This window comes from Sparus aurata, chromosome 12 (genome assembly GCF_900880675.1).
Source record: "Sparus aurata chromosome 12, fSpaAur1.1, whole genome shotgun sequence".
Classification (NCBI taxonomy): Eukaryota; Metazoa; Chordata; class Actinopteri; order Spariformes; family Sparidae; genus Sparus; species Sparus aurata.
The window spans coordinates 14,785,111-14,801,477 of record NC_044198.1 but is presented as its reverse complement, the minus strand read 5'-3'; the positions used below and the strand labels follow the sequence as shown (position 1 = coordinate 14,801,477).

At 42.0% G+C, this 16,367-nt stretch overlaps 1 protein-coding gene across 4 annotated transcripts in view; it reads right to left on the bottom strand.

Annotated features, from left to right (window-relative positions):
* The window catches only part of kcnn2 (potassium calcium-activated channel subfamily N member 2), a 28,774-nt gene extending 13,233 nt beyond the window's left edge, over positions 1-15,541 (bottom strand). For 2 of the 4 annotated variants that reach the window (XM_030436448.1, XM_030436451.1), the window contains exons 1-2: positions 14,722-15,541; positions 14,200-14,295 (exon numbers count right to left, since the gene is read on the bottom strand). In XM_030436448.1, the coding sequence (XP_030292308.1) occupies positions 14,200-14,295; positions 14,722-15,507 (882 nt within the window). In that variant the 5' untranslated portion in view covers positions 15,508-15,541. The remainder of the gene's footprint in view (positions 1-14,199; positions 14,296-14,721) is intronic. The other 2 variants (XM_030436449.1, XM_030436450.1) reach the window with 2 other exon arrangements.
* Positions 15,542-16,367: the final 826 nt, after the last annotated feature.

Genomic DNA, 16,367 nt, shown 5'->3' with positions numbered 1-16,367 from the left:
GATAGCCTTGAGTCATTAAATCACTTTTTTTTAGTCACATTTTTTAAAGACCTCAGCAGTTTTTTTTTCTTCACGTCATTGCCCGTTTAAAACAAATGAGATCTGTACGTAACATAAATTCAAGAGAGCAAAATTGATCCGTAACAACATCGGAAGAGGTGCAGCAAAAAGATAATAATACATAAATGTTATGATAATGCGAGGACGCTACACTCTTTCAAGGCCAAACATGATCTAGAGATATGTCCAAGGGTATCTGATGAGGGCTGCGACACCACGCCTTTGGTTATATGAATACATTATCTACAGAATACCACGGTGTGTTAGCTGCTTTTGTGTGTTTTGTCCGGCCTTGTAGGTTGCCCATTTGTTTCACTTTCTATCACTGCAGCTGGCTCAAGCTTCAAGCGTTCTCAAGTTTGGTTTTCATATTAAAGTGAAATAGATGGAATAGAACAGCTGCCTCAAAAGTAGAAAGTGGTTTAAAATGAGAGCGTGGCCAATTCATACGTTTGCTGATTTGCAGGAAAATGCCCGTCTCATAATCGATTTATTGTTTTTCAAGCAAAAACTGGTTGTTTTAATTTTGGGGAACAAACTTTAATCAGAAGAGAAAGATCTTCATTGGCTGATTTTTTTTTTAATGCCATAACAAACAAAGTAAACAAACTCTCTTTTGTTTTCATGCATGTATAAACTGAATAAACAAACTGACCTGAAAGGACAACAAAGTTTCATACTGTTTTACTTTGTTTATATGTGGCGGACCCTGCCACCTTTCTGGCTTCAAACAGTGTTCTGGGCACCTTATTTTTCCTCTGAGAACAGCTTGTTTATGTAGTTATGGACAGATTAATCTACAAAGAATACAATTGTTAGTTGCAGTATCCAGTCTGCTGGATTCTGCAACAAACCTCTCCTCTGTTTTTTCTCTTTCACAAAAAAAACAAACAAAAAACAAATATTACATTAGCAGCATGCAGTAAGCATTTTTAACTTCAAAGCGTTATACTGATGAGAACATCTGCCGCCTCCACATTAGCATTAGGTTCTGGTTGCCTGGCCACCCCGACCAGAAGGTAGGCCGTTCCACTGGGGACTCCAGTGTGGGTGGATTTCAGCACCCCTCATCACTCTTCTCCACCCGGTCCTCTGTCATACACAGCGGCTTCCTCACATGGTCACCTCTGCTGCTCCCTCCTCTTGTTCATCCCCTCTCTTCATCACTTTCAATCCAATCTACACCTATCTCAGGCCCAGAAGATTCACTGCCCAGTGTATTCACCCTGAACTAATGACGACAGCCCGTGACCGCCATCGCCGGCTCATTCACAGTGATCCCAGATCATGCCTATAGCCGGAGATATACGCTATCTCAACCAACCAATCTCAATCTCACTTCTCTCCCTAGATTTTACATTTGCTGGTTCAGGTTGAGGATTAAATACCATCAAACTGCATTAGCTTCTCTTACATTTGCCAACAATTCCTCTTGTTGACGCGACACGCTGATATTCCTCCACAGCTGCTCCTGCCCTATCCACTCAATCACCTCAAGGTCCTGTGCCTGTGTACAGGCTGTCACAACTGGCAGTAGATATTTCACAAAATGTTGCTGTCAGCAAAAAACACAAGCGAGGTTTCCTGGCGGCTGTTTTTGCCATGAGAGCAGAAGCCGCCTCTGAAGGAGAGAAAAGAGAAACCGCAGGATTACATTTTGTCGGGGAAACTCCTCAGTGTGCTCGGTAATGAATTATAACATGTCCGGCCACGTCTCAGGATTTAAAATGAGAATATGCACATACACTTGAATGTTGTTGCTTACAGCTCAGCATCTTTTGAGAGCAGGATTGTGCACAGGTCAGTTCAGTGTACAGTTTAAAGCTTGGATTTTCAGTCCACAAATACCTGCTGGCACTAGCCATGAAAAGATAACTTATTTATATCTCTATTTATGTTTATATTTATATTTATAATATAAATGTCATGGATAAGGTTTTTAGTTCAGTTATCTCCTGTTTTAGTTTTGTTGGTTCACTTCTCATGTGTCATGTTTTTCTTTACGTTTCCTGTCTTTGTCTTTTTTCTTGTGTTTCATTTGTTAATTAGTATTTCTGTATTTAAGCGTGTGTTTTCCTTTACTCTTTGTCGGTTCATTTGCGTTTCCTGTGTCTGTTCTTAGTTTTTTCTTGTATTCTTTTGAGCTCAGTTTTGTCACCAGCCCTTCTGTTGCCTGTATTTTGATTATTTTGCTTTTCCGCTCTGGCAACAAAGCTCGCGTTTTGTTTTTTTAACCTGCCCGACTCTGTGTGTGCATTTGGGTCCTCACCTTTTTTGCAAACCATGACAGTATATTTTCAAGTTTAGGGACCAGACTAAACAGAGTCTTTATTTCTTCCATGGCCCAGTTTTGTATTGAGTTTCATTCTTTTCTTGATGGATTTTCCTGAAAAAAACAATTAGGGCTTTATTTTATAGCGTCTGTTGGTTCAATATGTCAGTTTTCAGAAACACTAGATTTATAAATCTTAATAGTTATTAGGAATTGAACATTAAATCTCTTAAAAAAAACACAACTCCAACCTGTTTTTCATATAGGTGAAGTCAAAATATGGCAGTGCTGAGGCCCCCCACTGTCGGTTTATTCAGCAACAGTAGTAATAACTGTTCATTTTGGTTCAAACACAGAGTGCAGCTGAAATACTTCATTAAAAAACATGCTCCATTTGTTATGGTTATCGCATTTTTGGATATTGCTAATACCACTTTTAATGTGCGTTTCTGTACAAATGATTGTCCCATTAAAATATCAAGCTTGAAATCAGAGTTGAGTTGAGAAATAAGGAGGTGAGCGCTGCGGTTATCTCTATGTCAAACCCCGGGGAGGAACATGGAGTTCAGCCCCTTGTCCTCATCCCAATAATTTCTGTACATTCTGTCCAGTAGCTGTTTAATTCTGATTTTGATTTATTAGACAGAAATGCAGAGATAAAGGGACGGTCCAACCCCAAAATTAAAAATACATACTCTACCTCTGAACTGTAGTGCTATTTATCCATCTAGATTGTTTAAGTTGATGACTTTTGGAGATATCAGCTGAAAAGATGTCTGCAGCCTCATAAATATAACTGAAATTCACTTGGTAAAGACATCTTAAAAACTCAACATGAGGTGCGCTGTTTAGCTCAGTGGGTAGAACGGGTGTCCCATGTACAGAGGCTTTGTCCACGTTGCAGTCGCCCCGGGTTAGAGTCTTGGCCTGGGGCCCTTTGCTGCTTGTCACTCCCCCCCCCCCCCCCCCCCCCCCCTCTCTCAACTTGTTCTCTGTCACATCTTCAGCTGCTCTGTCAATAAAAGCCAAAAGGCCAAAAAAAAATATTTAGAAAAAAAAAAATTCACATTAAAAACTCTTTCCAGAAATCATGATCCTGATGCTCAAGAACATCTGCAGACCTTGTTTAAGTTTCATGTAGGAGCTATTTTCTTTCCGATTCACTGCGCAGAGGAAAGTTTGCATCCACTCCTGGATGAGAGGCTAACTAATTAAGCTAACGAAGCTAGCTAACGCTGCAGTTCAGCCAAGGGCGGCATTAATGTCTTGCATCTTTGTCCCGAACATGAGCCTCTCATCCAGGCTTCCTTCTGTGCAGGGACTCACTTGGTGTGTGCGGTTTGGTAGAAAAGAAAATAGTTCCCACATGAAAGTGCTCACAACAAGGTCTGCGGGTTATGTCGAGTAACTGGGTCATGATGTTGAGTCTTTCAAATGTATCTTTTTGGCGCTCTGAGCACCACAAGCAGAGAGCCATCTACTTCAATTATATTCCAGAGATGGCAGACATCTCTACGGGCGACTTCTCCAACAGTCTAGGTGGATAAATAGCTCTACATGTAAGAGGGAAAATACGTACGTTTGATTTTTAGGTGAACTGTCTTTTAACCAACTTTTCTCTGTTTAGGTTAATTAATTATTTAATCACTCAAAAGCCACATATATATAAATATATATATATATACATATATATATATATATATATATATATATATATATATATATATATATATATATATATATAAATATATATATAAATATATATATATATATATATATATATATATATATATATATATATATATATATATATATATATATATATATATATAAATAATACACATATGATACATATATCAAACTTTGTTTTGAGTAAACACAGCAGTTAATGTTTCACCACTTAAGAGAAGATATCTGCACGTTTTCCTTTTGAAAGTTTCCAAAATAAATGTTAAAAATTATATTGCACTTTTGGGTGAACTTCCCCTTTAATTCCATAAGAGATTAAACACCATAATATTCACGGGTGGCACGCATCACAACTCGGCATCTCGCCAACTCGTCTCCATTTACTTTCATTTGGAATTTCTCATTATAGAAGTAAAAAGTGTCCCACTCCTGGAGGGCTAATGGGATCAGTGACCTAGATTGTAAATTTAGCAGTGGTATGTAACATAAAAATTGAATTGCTGAAACAGTCATATTTCTCACCATGCGACTGTTCGACGCGTTCAAGGACAAAAAAGAGCGCACGGAACCGATCGATAACGCCGCCACTTTTTCTCACAGACATACATGAGTGCAGCCCAACAGCTTCAGAGGCGCCCTGACACTGCAGCCGACACACAAACTGCACTGAACCACGGCACATGCTCATTACAGTGCCTGAGCCAATTATACGTCCAACGGCCTCTGTGGAAGAAATATCAACTGTCAACGCGCTGGCACATTACAACCAAAACAGGAGCCGCTTACAACTCACACATGTCCCTGAACACATGCTCCGAACCGTCCCACAAAGCCTCATTTATGTTTATTCAAAAGCTACAATCAAAGTCACCCCCCCCCCCCCAAAACACACACGAAAAACAGATGAATTAAAATGTCAGAGGCAGTTGTTCATATCAAATGAGCGACACCGAGCTCCTTTAACAAACTGACATCTGTCAGTGAAGTGTGTAACTCTAACCACAGCTCGTCTTGTTCGCCTTTCCAAGAGAGTGTAATGTAGACACGGAAACACAAGCTGTGACTCCACTCCGCTACGGTTTCTTACTTACAGAATTAGGCCTCTGAAAGCAACTAAAGCCATTGTTTGCACACAGGACAAGCAGCGTTTTATTTTACGTTTCAAACGACAAACCGCCCCCCGTCAAAAGCAGTTACAAAGTTTGTTGCCTCAAAACAATGTAATTAAACATTTAAACGCAGGTTGCATAAGGAAAGCCTACTTGGTGGGTAAAAGCAATTATGGTAATGGATGACCTGAAATACAATACTCAAGGGCCCTTTACCTCCGAGCATCAAATATTCCATGCCAGCAGCAGAAGCAGCAGTTATGACATAGAGGTGGAGGGAGCTACATCTGCAGTGGAAAAAAACCTTCAGCCGTGGGTTTTAAATCACATCAAATGTGCGATACAGAGGAGGACGCTCCGAGTGAGTCATACAAACACACACAGGTGACGAGATGGGACACTTTTAAATGAGTTACGCAATCAGTGGATGACATATCAAACAAACAGAGCAAGTAAAAAGATTTCAAATGTGAAATGAATTAATCACAATTAAAATCATGCCCGCAGAGAAAGGCTCGTGCAGCCTGGTCATCAGCACTGTGATGTGTGAGTTTTTAAAGCAACATAAAACAACCAACCGAGGTTCAAAGACACCAAATGATCTCTAACAAAATGAGCTCCGAGCACCACAAGCAGAGAGCCATGTAGTTCAATCATATTCCAGAGATGGCAGGCATCTCTACGGGCGACATCTCCAACAATGGAGATGATAAATAGCACTACAGGTAAGAGGAAAAATATGTACTTTAGATTTTTTAGGTGAACTGTCTCTTTGAACCAACTTTTCTCTGTTTAAGTTTATGAAAACTTTACAAGATAAATGTGAAAAAACTGTGACACAAGCATAATGAAAAATAGAAAGGTGGATGAATGGATAAATGGCGCTACAGGTAAGAGGAAAATTATGCATATATGATTTGGGGGTGAACTTCCCGTTTAATTCTACGAGAGATAAAACGTCATTACAGACGACTTGCCCACTCGTCTCCATTTACTGTCATTTACAATTTCTCATTAATCTGTGATGTGATGAGTTATTAAAGCACCATTAAAACAACTAATAGAGGTTCAAATGATCTCCAACCAAATGATCAAATAATTTAATGATGACTAGTTTCATTATATTTTCATAGAAAAACATTAGAAATCAAGCAATTGTGTGCAGAGCTGAACTCGAGTGGCTTCCTGGTTTGCAAATAGTTTTGGTTTAATTTGCCCTTTTTATTTAAGATAGCTCTTTCTGTGAATTTTGCCTTTAACCGAGTCCAGTGGAGGTGAATTTGATTTTGCTTGTGGCGCTTGCTGAATTAAAGGAGCAGTGTGTAGATTTTAGTGGCGTCAAGCAGATTGTAACCTACAGAATACCCTCCCTTCCCAGCGTGTAGAAGAACCCACGGTGGTTCCTAAAAATGCAAAAAAACTCTCTCCAGAGTAAATGTTTGGTCTGTGCATTCTCGGCTACAGTAGAAATATGGCAGTGCAACATGGCGACCCCTGTGGAAAAGAACCTGCGCCCGCTATAAGATATAAAAGGCTCATTCAAAGGTAATGTAAATACAACGTCTCCTAGTTTCAGGTGATCATACACTAATGAAAACATAACAATGAATGTTATATTCCATTTCTGCCAATAGATCCTCCTAAATCACACATGGGCAAAATTCAGCCCCTGCGGGAACCGGCCTGTGGACCTGTGTCTCGATCTGGCCTCCAACGTCCTCAGAAAAAAATAAAAAGATCTCCAGGAAATCAATAAAAGGCCGCGTTACGTTAATGAATCTCCAGGCAAATGGCTCCATTGAGTCTGTATTCCTATTTAACTCATGTTGGCTCAACTCAAGCGACAAGTTACGTTAATGGCTGTGGAGAGAGAGAGAGTGAGAGAGAGAGAGAGAGAGAGAGAGAGAGTGTCGCCTCAAATGCAGCATGTTTGATATGCCAGGAGAGTATCGCAGTGCTCGTGGGCTACAACATCGAGACATTTTTTTTCGCCAGGCAGGCTAACTATGCCACGAGCCCCGAAACTGTCTTGTAGCTTACGTGCCAGGCAGAATATTCACAAAGCAGTCAACCATCAAAGAGTCGGCAACGAAAGCTTACAAAACAGAGCAAGCCTTCACTGTGATCTTTATGACCTTTATTTTATTATATGGACACACACGTCTCTGTACATGCCAGCATGTCTGTACCCCAGCTGTTATATAAACCAAATGTCCAACACTGTTCCAAATGTCCTCACTTTCCATTATAAACATGCACATTTAGATGCACACAGATGCATACATGCACACTGCGCACTGCACACAAATCCAGCCACCACTGGCTCCTCTCAGACATCAGCTTGTTCTTTTTGATGGACAGTCTCATCACAAAGAGTGCACGCTCCTCGTTCATCAAGACAAAGTTCCATTCATGTCAGGTCGCGACACGTCACAGCGGAAGATGTCCCAGAGGTCGTTCCCTACCTACACACTGCGGTCTCAGAGGGGCTCACCTGGGTTGGTTACTGGTTTCACTACGCTCAATATAACTAATGGAGTCCGGCTCAATATTTAATCTGTGTAATGTGGAGATGGGAACATATATCTTGTCACCGAGAATGAAATCGCTCAATCTCATTAGGGAATTAGGTCGAGAGGGTTCAGCCCAATTAGACATTAATGCAATACTTTATTTATGATATCAAAGTGAGCCACTAACAGACCACTTTGCTGAGTAAATCTGAAGCTGTTCGCTGTTTCACTTTGCTTTTGTTTTCTGAAATTAACTCTCACATTTGCATATACATTCCTCTATTCAAGCAAAGTAGAGCCTCTCTGAGCCAAAGTAAAAGCTTGTATAAATCTTTCTTTCTTTAAATTGTCGCTGCTGTTGCTGCTGCGGCCTTGCTGCTCGCATTAATAATAAAACTTCTTTTTTTTTTTTAAATCACCGGCCATGTTTAAAGTCACATGCGGAGCACAATTTGGTAAATGCCGTCATTAATAATCTTTAGCTCGTTGGGAGGCTGGGTGTCTCTGGCCTTGGAAGCCAGAGTGTTCAGGGAAAACATTGAGGTCACCAGCCAGCGGCGGTTATCTGACTCCCGTCTGGAGTCTCAGGTGGAGGACAGATTTCACTGTGAGAAATGCAGAGTGTCTCCTGCAGTTACACCATATCTCTGACACATACACACCACCCAGGGGCGGTGTGACGAGCGAGGCCAAGTCTGACTCTGGCAGGTTTCCGCTGGCATCGTTCGGGTGATGTTGTGTTGTTATTTTATCTTTTCTGCAGATTGTGGAGCGTAATACCGTGTGACTGTGAAACATCAGCGCTGACTTTTATCACCAAAGTACTCATCAAAGACAGAACAGCCCCCAAAGCATTTTGCATTAGTTTAAGAAAACTCAGCAGAACTGTCATCACAAGGTACAACGACATAGCAATGGCCTTAACACAAATGCCCCACGGCGAAGAGCCTCTGATGTAAGAAGAAGAGAAAACTCTCAGCTCACGTCAGCTTCTGTCTGTTTGGGAATAAGGTGAACTCATCAACCATCTGAGCAGCTGCGAGAGCTGGAAGATGCTCACAGCTCATCTCAGACTTTGACAATGACAAATCAAAGTCACGAAGCAGCTACAGACTCTAACCTCTCCGTTTCCACTCGCGCTGTACAGTAAGTCGCTGCCTGCCAACACAGCACACTCAACCCAACTAAAAAGTCTAAAAATTCCTCGGGCAGATCGCCAGCTGTCAACAAAAGGCATCACGGGGACTGAATCAGGCTGATAACGTTTCAAGGAGAAGTATAAAAAGATGCTGAGCAACATCATTATGTACAAAGGAGGATTAAACATTAATATTATTCCTCCTAATTGTAGGCGCCGGGACAAATCTGAGGACATTTAGCAGGACACGGACAAACTGTTTCTCTCTGTTAATGCACTCGGCTCAGTAGGTCAGCCATCAGTGCCATTGCAGCGCGGCAGATGTATCCCTACACAATTCAAATGACAGCTGGGTGTCCAACATCTATCCTGTCTGACCTGACCTTTGGAGTTTTTCAGTCACTCGGAGCAGAGAAAAAAACTTCTTGTTGTTATACCCCGTAAAGAACGGGAGGGCACGGTCTTTACCGAGTTTGACAAGTAAATCAGTTTTAAGGGCCTGGAAGTGGTGCGGAAATATTTCATCATCCTGACTTACGCTCCCACATCTGACAGGCATCTGTGAGTACACATGGATGTGCATGCATAATCTATTTCACTGCAGGAGCAATATTTCCCACATAGGAAAGTGCTCTTCGGAAATAGCACTCCACTGATATCGCAGACACTTGAGGCTCCTGTGGAGCATTAACGTACAGACCACAAACCACGGACACTGCATTAAGCTGAGTAACACAACAGCAGAGCGTTAAAAGTATATTTGATGTGAAGCTTCCCCCAGGTGACGGTGTTACATATAGAAGGTCTGAGATCTGTCAGGCGAAACTCTGTGGTAGAAAGCTATGGCGGACACATCAGTGGTTTTTCATGTCAAAGTCAAATTTCCTAAATCATTCCCAGTAACAGCACAGTTTATGGAGATTGTTGTATAATGTCTGAGACTCTGGAGGAGCTTTGAAAGATTTGCGAAAATGACACATGTGACATAAAGCTTGGGCTTAAAACTGCAGATTTTTTAAAGCCAATTTTCAGTGGAGTGCTACTACCTTAAAGGTGTAATCCGTAGAATATGGCCAGAATTCAAATGGACGGGTACGTGATTCCATTAAACATACAGGCAGCACGTCACCAGAGTCACTGACAACTGCAGCTCTTGGCTAGCGCTCCTGGTTGGCTACTGTTAGCAAATTTGTCAAGACCCAGTTGAGCTGGATTTGGCTGAGTGAACCGGACCAAGAGACCGAGATGAACCCTACGACTTGTCACCCGTGTCTTGTCAAATCTGATAAATTGCCTCATGTGAGGTTGAGTTAGTTGAATCTGAAGACTGCGAGTTTGACGATAAAGTAAATCTGTTGATGTGACGTAAGAAATACGTGTGATAAGCAGACCTTTGTCCCCCTTTCCTCATTTCTGCTTGAGGCTAGTGGCTCGAGGCTACATTAATTAAATGCATTAAATGGAAATCTAAAATAAAAAGAAGCTGATATCTCTGCATCTTCTGATTTAGATTTTTTTCTGCAAACTCCGAGTCCCACTGCAAGGCTAAATTAAAGGAGACTCACTTAACTGAAGGCGTCTGCTACAAACTAAAATTATGGAGTTTGACAGACACGGCTTTTACAAGACAGGTGAGGTCTAATAAAAAAACAGAGCGGAGACAATAAATCTGTCTTTTAAACGCTGAAACACAAATGAAGTCAATCCGTGATTTTATCAGATGCAAATGAAAGAAACACCGAAAATTGAAAAGGAAACACACACACACACTCGGTGCTGTTGTGTGTGTGTGTGTGTGTGTGTGTGTGTGTGTTCCATTAGCATGATGGATTTAGAATTAATTTGTCTGCCTGTGTGTGTGTGTGTGTGCATATGTCAGTCTGCGGGAACCAAGTAATGACAGAGTAGCGACAACAGGCACAAAAGCCCCTCAGGCAGGGACGCAAAGGAGCAGCTGGTGTGGTGGAAGTTGAAGTATGAACACTGTGAAGTGGATTTAAATAGTAAGACAGAGTCAGTTTTCAGGAACCGGCTGATGGTTTGTTTCAAAGGGCTCTTGATGAATTAGAAGACAAGACCTCACAATCAACGTCTACATTTAGAGAGACGCAGGAGGAAGTGAGTAAGACTGCAGGGGACGCGCTGATGTTTTTCTGATTCGGTTAAGTGTTCAGGAGTCTGCATCTGAATTAACTGTATATGAATCACTGTGGAGACGGGACATGTGGTGAAAGGTGCTTTGTGGTAATCAACTCTGAGGCAAACAATTGCCTTAATAAAGTTTTCCAGGTCAGCAAAAGAGGAAATGTCATTATCAATGAGAGAGAGATAACCAGGGTGAGGAATGTTTTGGGTATTGACGCGACTGTCAGCAGCGTCTGGATCAAAGAGGTTAGAAACAGACTTCCTGCGGGGGAAATGCGCCGCTGCTGACAATTAAAGAAATGGAGAGAAAAGCTTTTTTTAGAGTGAAAAATGAAAATTTCAGCTCGCCTGTAGTGAAGGAAAGAATAATGCTTCACAGCCATTTTTAATGTGTTAAACAGAGCGTTTACGCTTCTTAAAACCGCCACCGTCGCCATATTTATGAATTCAGATGTGTTGCTGTATCATGAAAGTAAGAATGTATGAAAATGCTCCGAATGCTTCAGAGCCAAACTGGAGGCGTTGACCTAAAGAACTTGTCAGAACTTAAAGGTATAATATGTAAGATTTCTGCATTAAAATGTCTAAAAACGGGTGGACCTTTGCTTTATATTTGATTATTTTGTTGTGTGCTTACATTATCCCGAATGTTTCCAACAATGTTCCAACCCGGGACATTTTTAATTTACTCGAGGTAGCAGTGTGTTTCATTGGGTCGCCTGTCGCTTTAACTTCCTGGAGACAGTCAGAGAAAGACAAAGGGAGACGGCGAACAACGCAACGTAACCTGAACTTTAAAACATTACCTTGTCCCCGAACGGAAATGCTAGAGTCGCTTTCGATCGATTTTTAATCAGCGATGGTGGTAGTTTAACAATGAAGACAACAACTCCAATGACCCCCGGCTATGTTTTTGTTTTCTTTCGAGTGAAAGACCCCTTTAGTGCGTTTTGAACATAGATTTTTAGTGCAGTATTCTCATGAACATGTTCAAGAAGTACAGTATTATTCTTTAACCTGGGAGAGACAACTTGCTTTAAAGCTGCAACACCTGACATATTTTTCATTACAATAAGTATTAAATTGTTCTATATTACAACAGTTATCCTGCCCGCTTTATCCAATCAGGACAGAGAACTCCATAAAGAGGCAGTCTTGTCTGATCCTCCCGTTTGCTGCTATGTCTAGTGATTACCGCTGCACTTTTACGTGGTGACATAGAGAGGAGGGAGGGGACTGCTAACTGCAAAGTGGACAGTAAGTTAGCTAAAACGACAACAACACTTACAGCAGCTTTTTATCCTGAAGTAAACACTGATCACACTGCTGTAACACACAACACCATCCATGCAGAGATTGGCTCCCTACCTGGCTTGATTTTTCACGCATTACGGCACACAGGAAGAAAGTCTGACATTGCACAACCAAAACAGGAAAAGACATTGTTTTTCTGGTCACTAACACCAGGTAACGGTGGAAACAACTGGGATACCTGTGGAAACTCTACATGGAGAAAGAAAAAGAACCTGCTGATGGGATGAGAGTGATAGAAACTGAGGCAAAACAGGAGTGGACTGACCGGCATTCACTTGATGGAGAGCGCCAATGTTGTGTCAAAGTCGGTTCCCCTGCTGATATGTGCCCACCCTTACCACTTGGACTTATCTTACCTACTTATTCATACAACTAGGTATTTAATCAGGATTCTTACGGTTGTGTTTTGCTTATAATAAATTATAATGGGGGGAATTTGAAAAGTTCTCTGTTTTCCGCTTTGAGGAGGAAATACATTTATGATTCTCGTGAGAAAACAGCCCTGAAAGCACAATTCAGTGGTCCAGCGTTTAACTGGTTTATTGTGAACAGGGACCGTAAACATACGGCTGCTTGCACAACCACCAATCTTAGGCAATCTGTTACAGAAATCCCCTAAATGGAAACCTGCTGTGATGAAGGAACAGAGCTCAGCAACGTGTTAGTCACATTATTCAGCGTCAAGGAAAGTTTGCACAAGCAAGAGTAGAAAAAAAAGCTCCGTTTGTGAATTAAATAATTTACGCAGGATTAGGGTAAAGAGGTGGCGAGGCCGAGGGGAAGGGAAGAATGATCCTCTCATGCAAACGTGCAGTATGCTTTCTAATTTATAAACAGCTACTGGGAACGGTCTGCGGGGGGAATGAAAACACTTCTGTTATGCATTGAAATATGGTAATGATGTCTGTGCGTTTCTATCATCCCTCATAAAGAAAGGTTTACAATGAGACATCTGAAGGGGGCGACACATTTTACTGTTGGGCTATTTCAATGACTGATACTCCCATGGGACTTGTAAGAGCTAAATATACCAACAAGGCTGATGAATTTACTGAAGCTAAAATACAAGAGCCAATTGTAACATGTTCTGCTAAAACATTTTGAGTGAGAGCTTGCGCTATTTTAGCCGAGGGCGTCCTTTAATAAAAAAAAAAAAAAAGCACCATCTTGTTTAAAAGTAAGAAAATCCATTAACATGATTAAACATGGTGTTGTCCGAGGTTCGAGAAAATGCTTGAGCTGTGTTTCTTTGCAAGCGAAGTTTTCCTTTTAAGTTGATTTGATTAAAAAAAAAAAAAAAAAATAGAGAGAGAAGAGAAGAAAAGAAAAGTATCTAATGCGTGAAAGCTTTCTGGCAACATGCATCCAGCCTGCAGGAAGTGGCCCCATTAATTCAACAAAGACACGAGTGCTGGAGCGCAGGGAGAAACTGTAAGTGTAATGCAACAATGCTCCGAGGCAAGGTCATAAAACTGTCCAAGTGTCGGAGCATCATCTCAGGGGAGGCTGCCAATCTATATCCATCCACTGAGCCCTGCGAGGAGTTCCTAAATCGTATTAAAATGTATAACTGAAGCGTTAATGTGGCTTCAAAAGATGACGGCCAATCATGGACTTAGAGGGCTGTATGGATTTTTAACTTTGGAATATAAGGTTCATGTTGGGAATATGATTTAATTGAGTAATTAGAGCATCCCACGCTGCAGAGAAATTGAAATGTAACACTTCATTTGCTTTTCACAAGAAGTTATTTGCTCTCCTGGACTTCAAGTCGATAAAAAGCAAATATTCTGACAACCTGCAAAATCGCTCTGGGGGCAATTTTCTGCAAAACTAAGAAAAAAACCCCCAAACTATTCTGTGACATCCTGTAAAAAGTACAACTGTGTGGAAACATTCAAATGTGATGAGACATTCACTGTTAGAGCAGAGTAAGAAAAAAGAGGGTTTCAACGTTACCTGTATCTCTCTTGCATGGTATATGATAATCAGCCCCAGGAGAATGATTGTAGAAAGGCTTATCAGGCATTTTAGAGCTAATGAATACAGGGACTCCTGGAAAAGAGCAACAACACTAAAGCAAAACAACACACGACAACATGACATAAAAATCACATTTAAAAAAAAAAAAAAAAAAAAAAAAAAAAACTGCTTGGGAATAAGAAACACATGCATGTGAGTAATAACTCAGCTTGTTAGAATGCAACAGAATCTGACATGTGATAGGTTTTTTCGGGGGGTTTCCCCTTCATGCTTGGACAGCAGTGGGGCCTTTTGGCCTGCTGTGACAGGGACAGAGGGGACTAACGTGGGACACTTTGCAGTGAAGCCCACACTTTTCTGCTGCCTGTTATTCAAAGTGGCTGCTCTGCCGTCACACTTTTTTTTTTTTTTTTTTTTTTTTTGCCATAACTTAAAGTCAGTCGCTAAATTAAACTCTGTAGAAGCAACGAGACAGGGGGGCTCGGAGACAATACGCACCTTTCCATAGGCTCCCCATGAGAGTTCAGTCTCTATAACCATAACAACGATCCCAAACATCCCAAAGATTAAAGCATAGTCGCTGAGCCGCTTCCTCTTCTCGAACAGGGCCCTCCTGTGACCGAGCTTCTCCCCAATGTTCTGGTTCTTCTTCTTACCCGATTTGCCGCCGCTGTGGCCGCAGCCTCCCCCTCCGTCCCCCGATGCGTAAGGCATCAGGGTGGTGGAATTATTCTCCGGCTTGGATACTAGGGTGTCCGACGCATCTGCGGCGGAGATGGGCTGCAAAGGCTGGGACTCGGAATCAAACTCGTGTATGTTTCTGCGGGACGAGCTCAAGTTGCTCAGCGGCCGCATTACGCCGCCGTTGTATCTGCAGCTGCTCATGGCTATTTCATTGTAGGAGTTACTGTCTTTGTGGCTGCTGCCCAGGCTGCCCCGCTGCCGATCGCGGCAATGCTGCTGCTGCTGCTGCTGATGGTGAGGATGATGATGATGCCTGGATGAACTACCATGACTAGAGGGTGTGAACTCGCAGACGCTGTACTGGCAACCTTGCCTCGCCGAAGACGTTTCCGAAGGTGTCCTCAAAGTTCCCACAGTGGTCGGCGACGTCCCGCGGAAGACGAGGCTTTTTCTCGCCTCGCAGGTGCAGTTATTGCAGGTGCAGCATTGCTCGCGCTGCTTGCCGAGCCGATCCTCCCGCCCGCAGTAGTGCTGGTACTTACAGTGCTGGAACTGCTGCTCTGGAAAGAAATCGTTGTGCAGCTGCAATGGGGTTTCCATGTCAGTGCTGCCGTTTAAAGCAGCAGTCAGGTACCACAGAGCACCCGACGAAGGGCGTTATGGTACTTACGGGAGGACGGAGCGGCTGCATGGATAGACCCATTTCGGCTCCGGTAGAATGAGACCGGAGCTTTCCGATTGGGCAGAAGGGGACCAAAACAACTGGTCCGACGTCATGAACAGGTTGCAACCAAGAGACGTGAAGCCCACCCTTGATCTCACCGGGATCAACAGTAAACACCTTGCAGACAATCTGGGGTTTAATTGTTTCATTTTTTTTATTTTTGAGAGATCTACCTGCAGTTTTACACCTTTACACAGCTGATGATAAAGACACTTAAAGGATGAGTTCACCCAATGATTAAAATTCACTCATCATCCTCTCAGCCTCACGCTGATGGAGAGTCAGGTGAAGTTTCGGAGTCCACGAAACATTTTCTGGAGCGTCACAGCAATTCAGCGTTTGAATGGGGACTTGGAAAGATGGGGACTTGTTTTAAAACTTGAAAAAACAACCCAAAAATAAACATTAAAATGGCTCCATACATTTCGTCCAGCGTAATCCACGTCTCCAGAGGCCAAAATGTATTTTCACAGCTGAAATCCGCTTCTTAGTCGCTAAATGCAAAATGTTAACGTAGGCTACATCCTAAAGTGGATGTTCAAGCTTGACGAGACGTCAAGGGTATAAATAATGTCTTTTGAGATCAGTTTGTGATCTCAGGGCTTTTGGCGACTCGTCCTTAAGCTGGACGAGTTATGTTTACCAATTTTATGTTTTGTGTTGGTTGTTTATTTAGGTACATCATTGACACATGGTCAAGCCCAAACATCCACTTGGCTTCTGGGGATGGGGATTA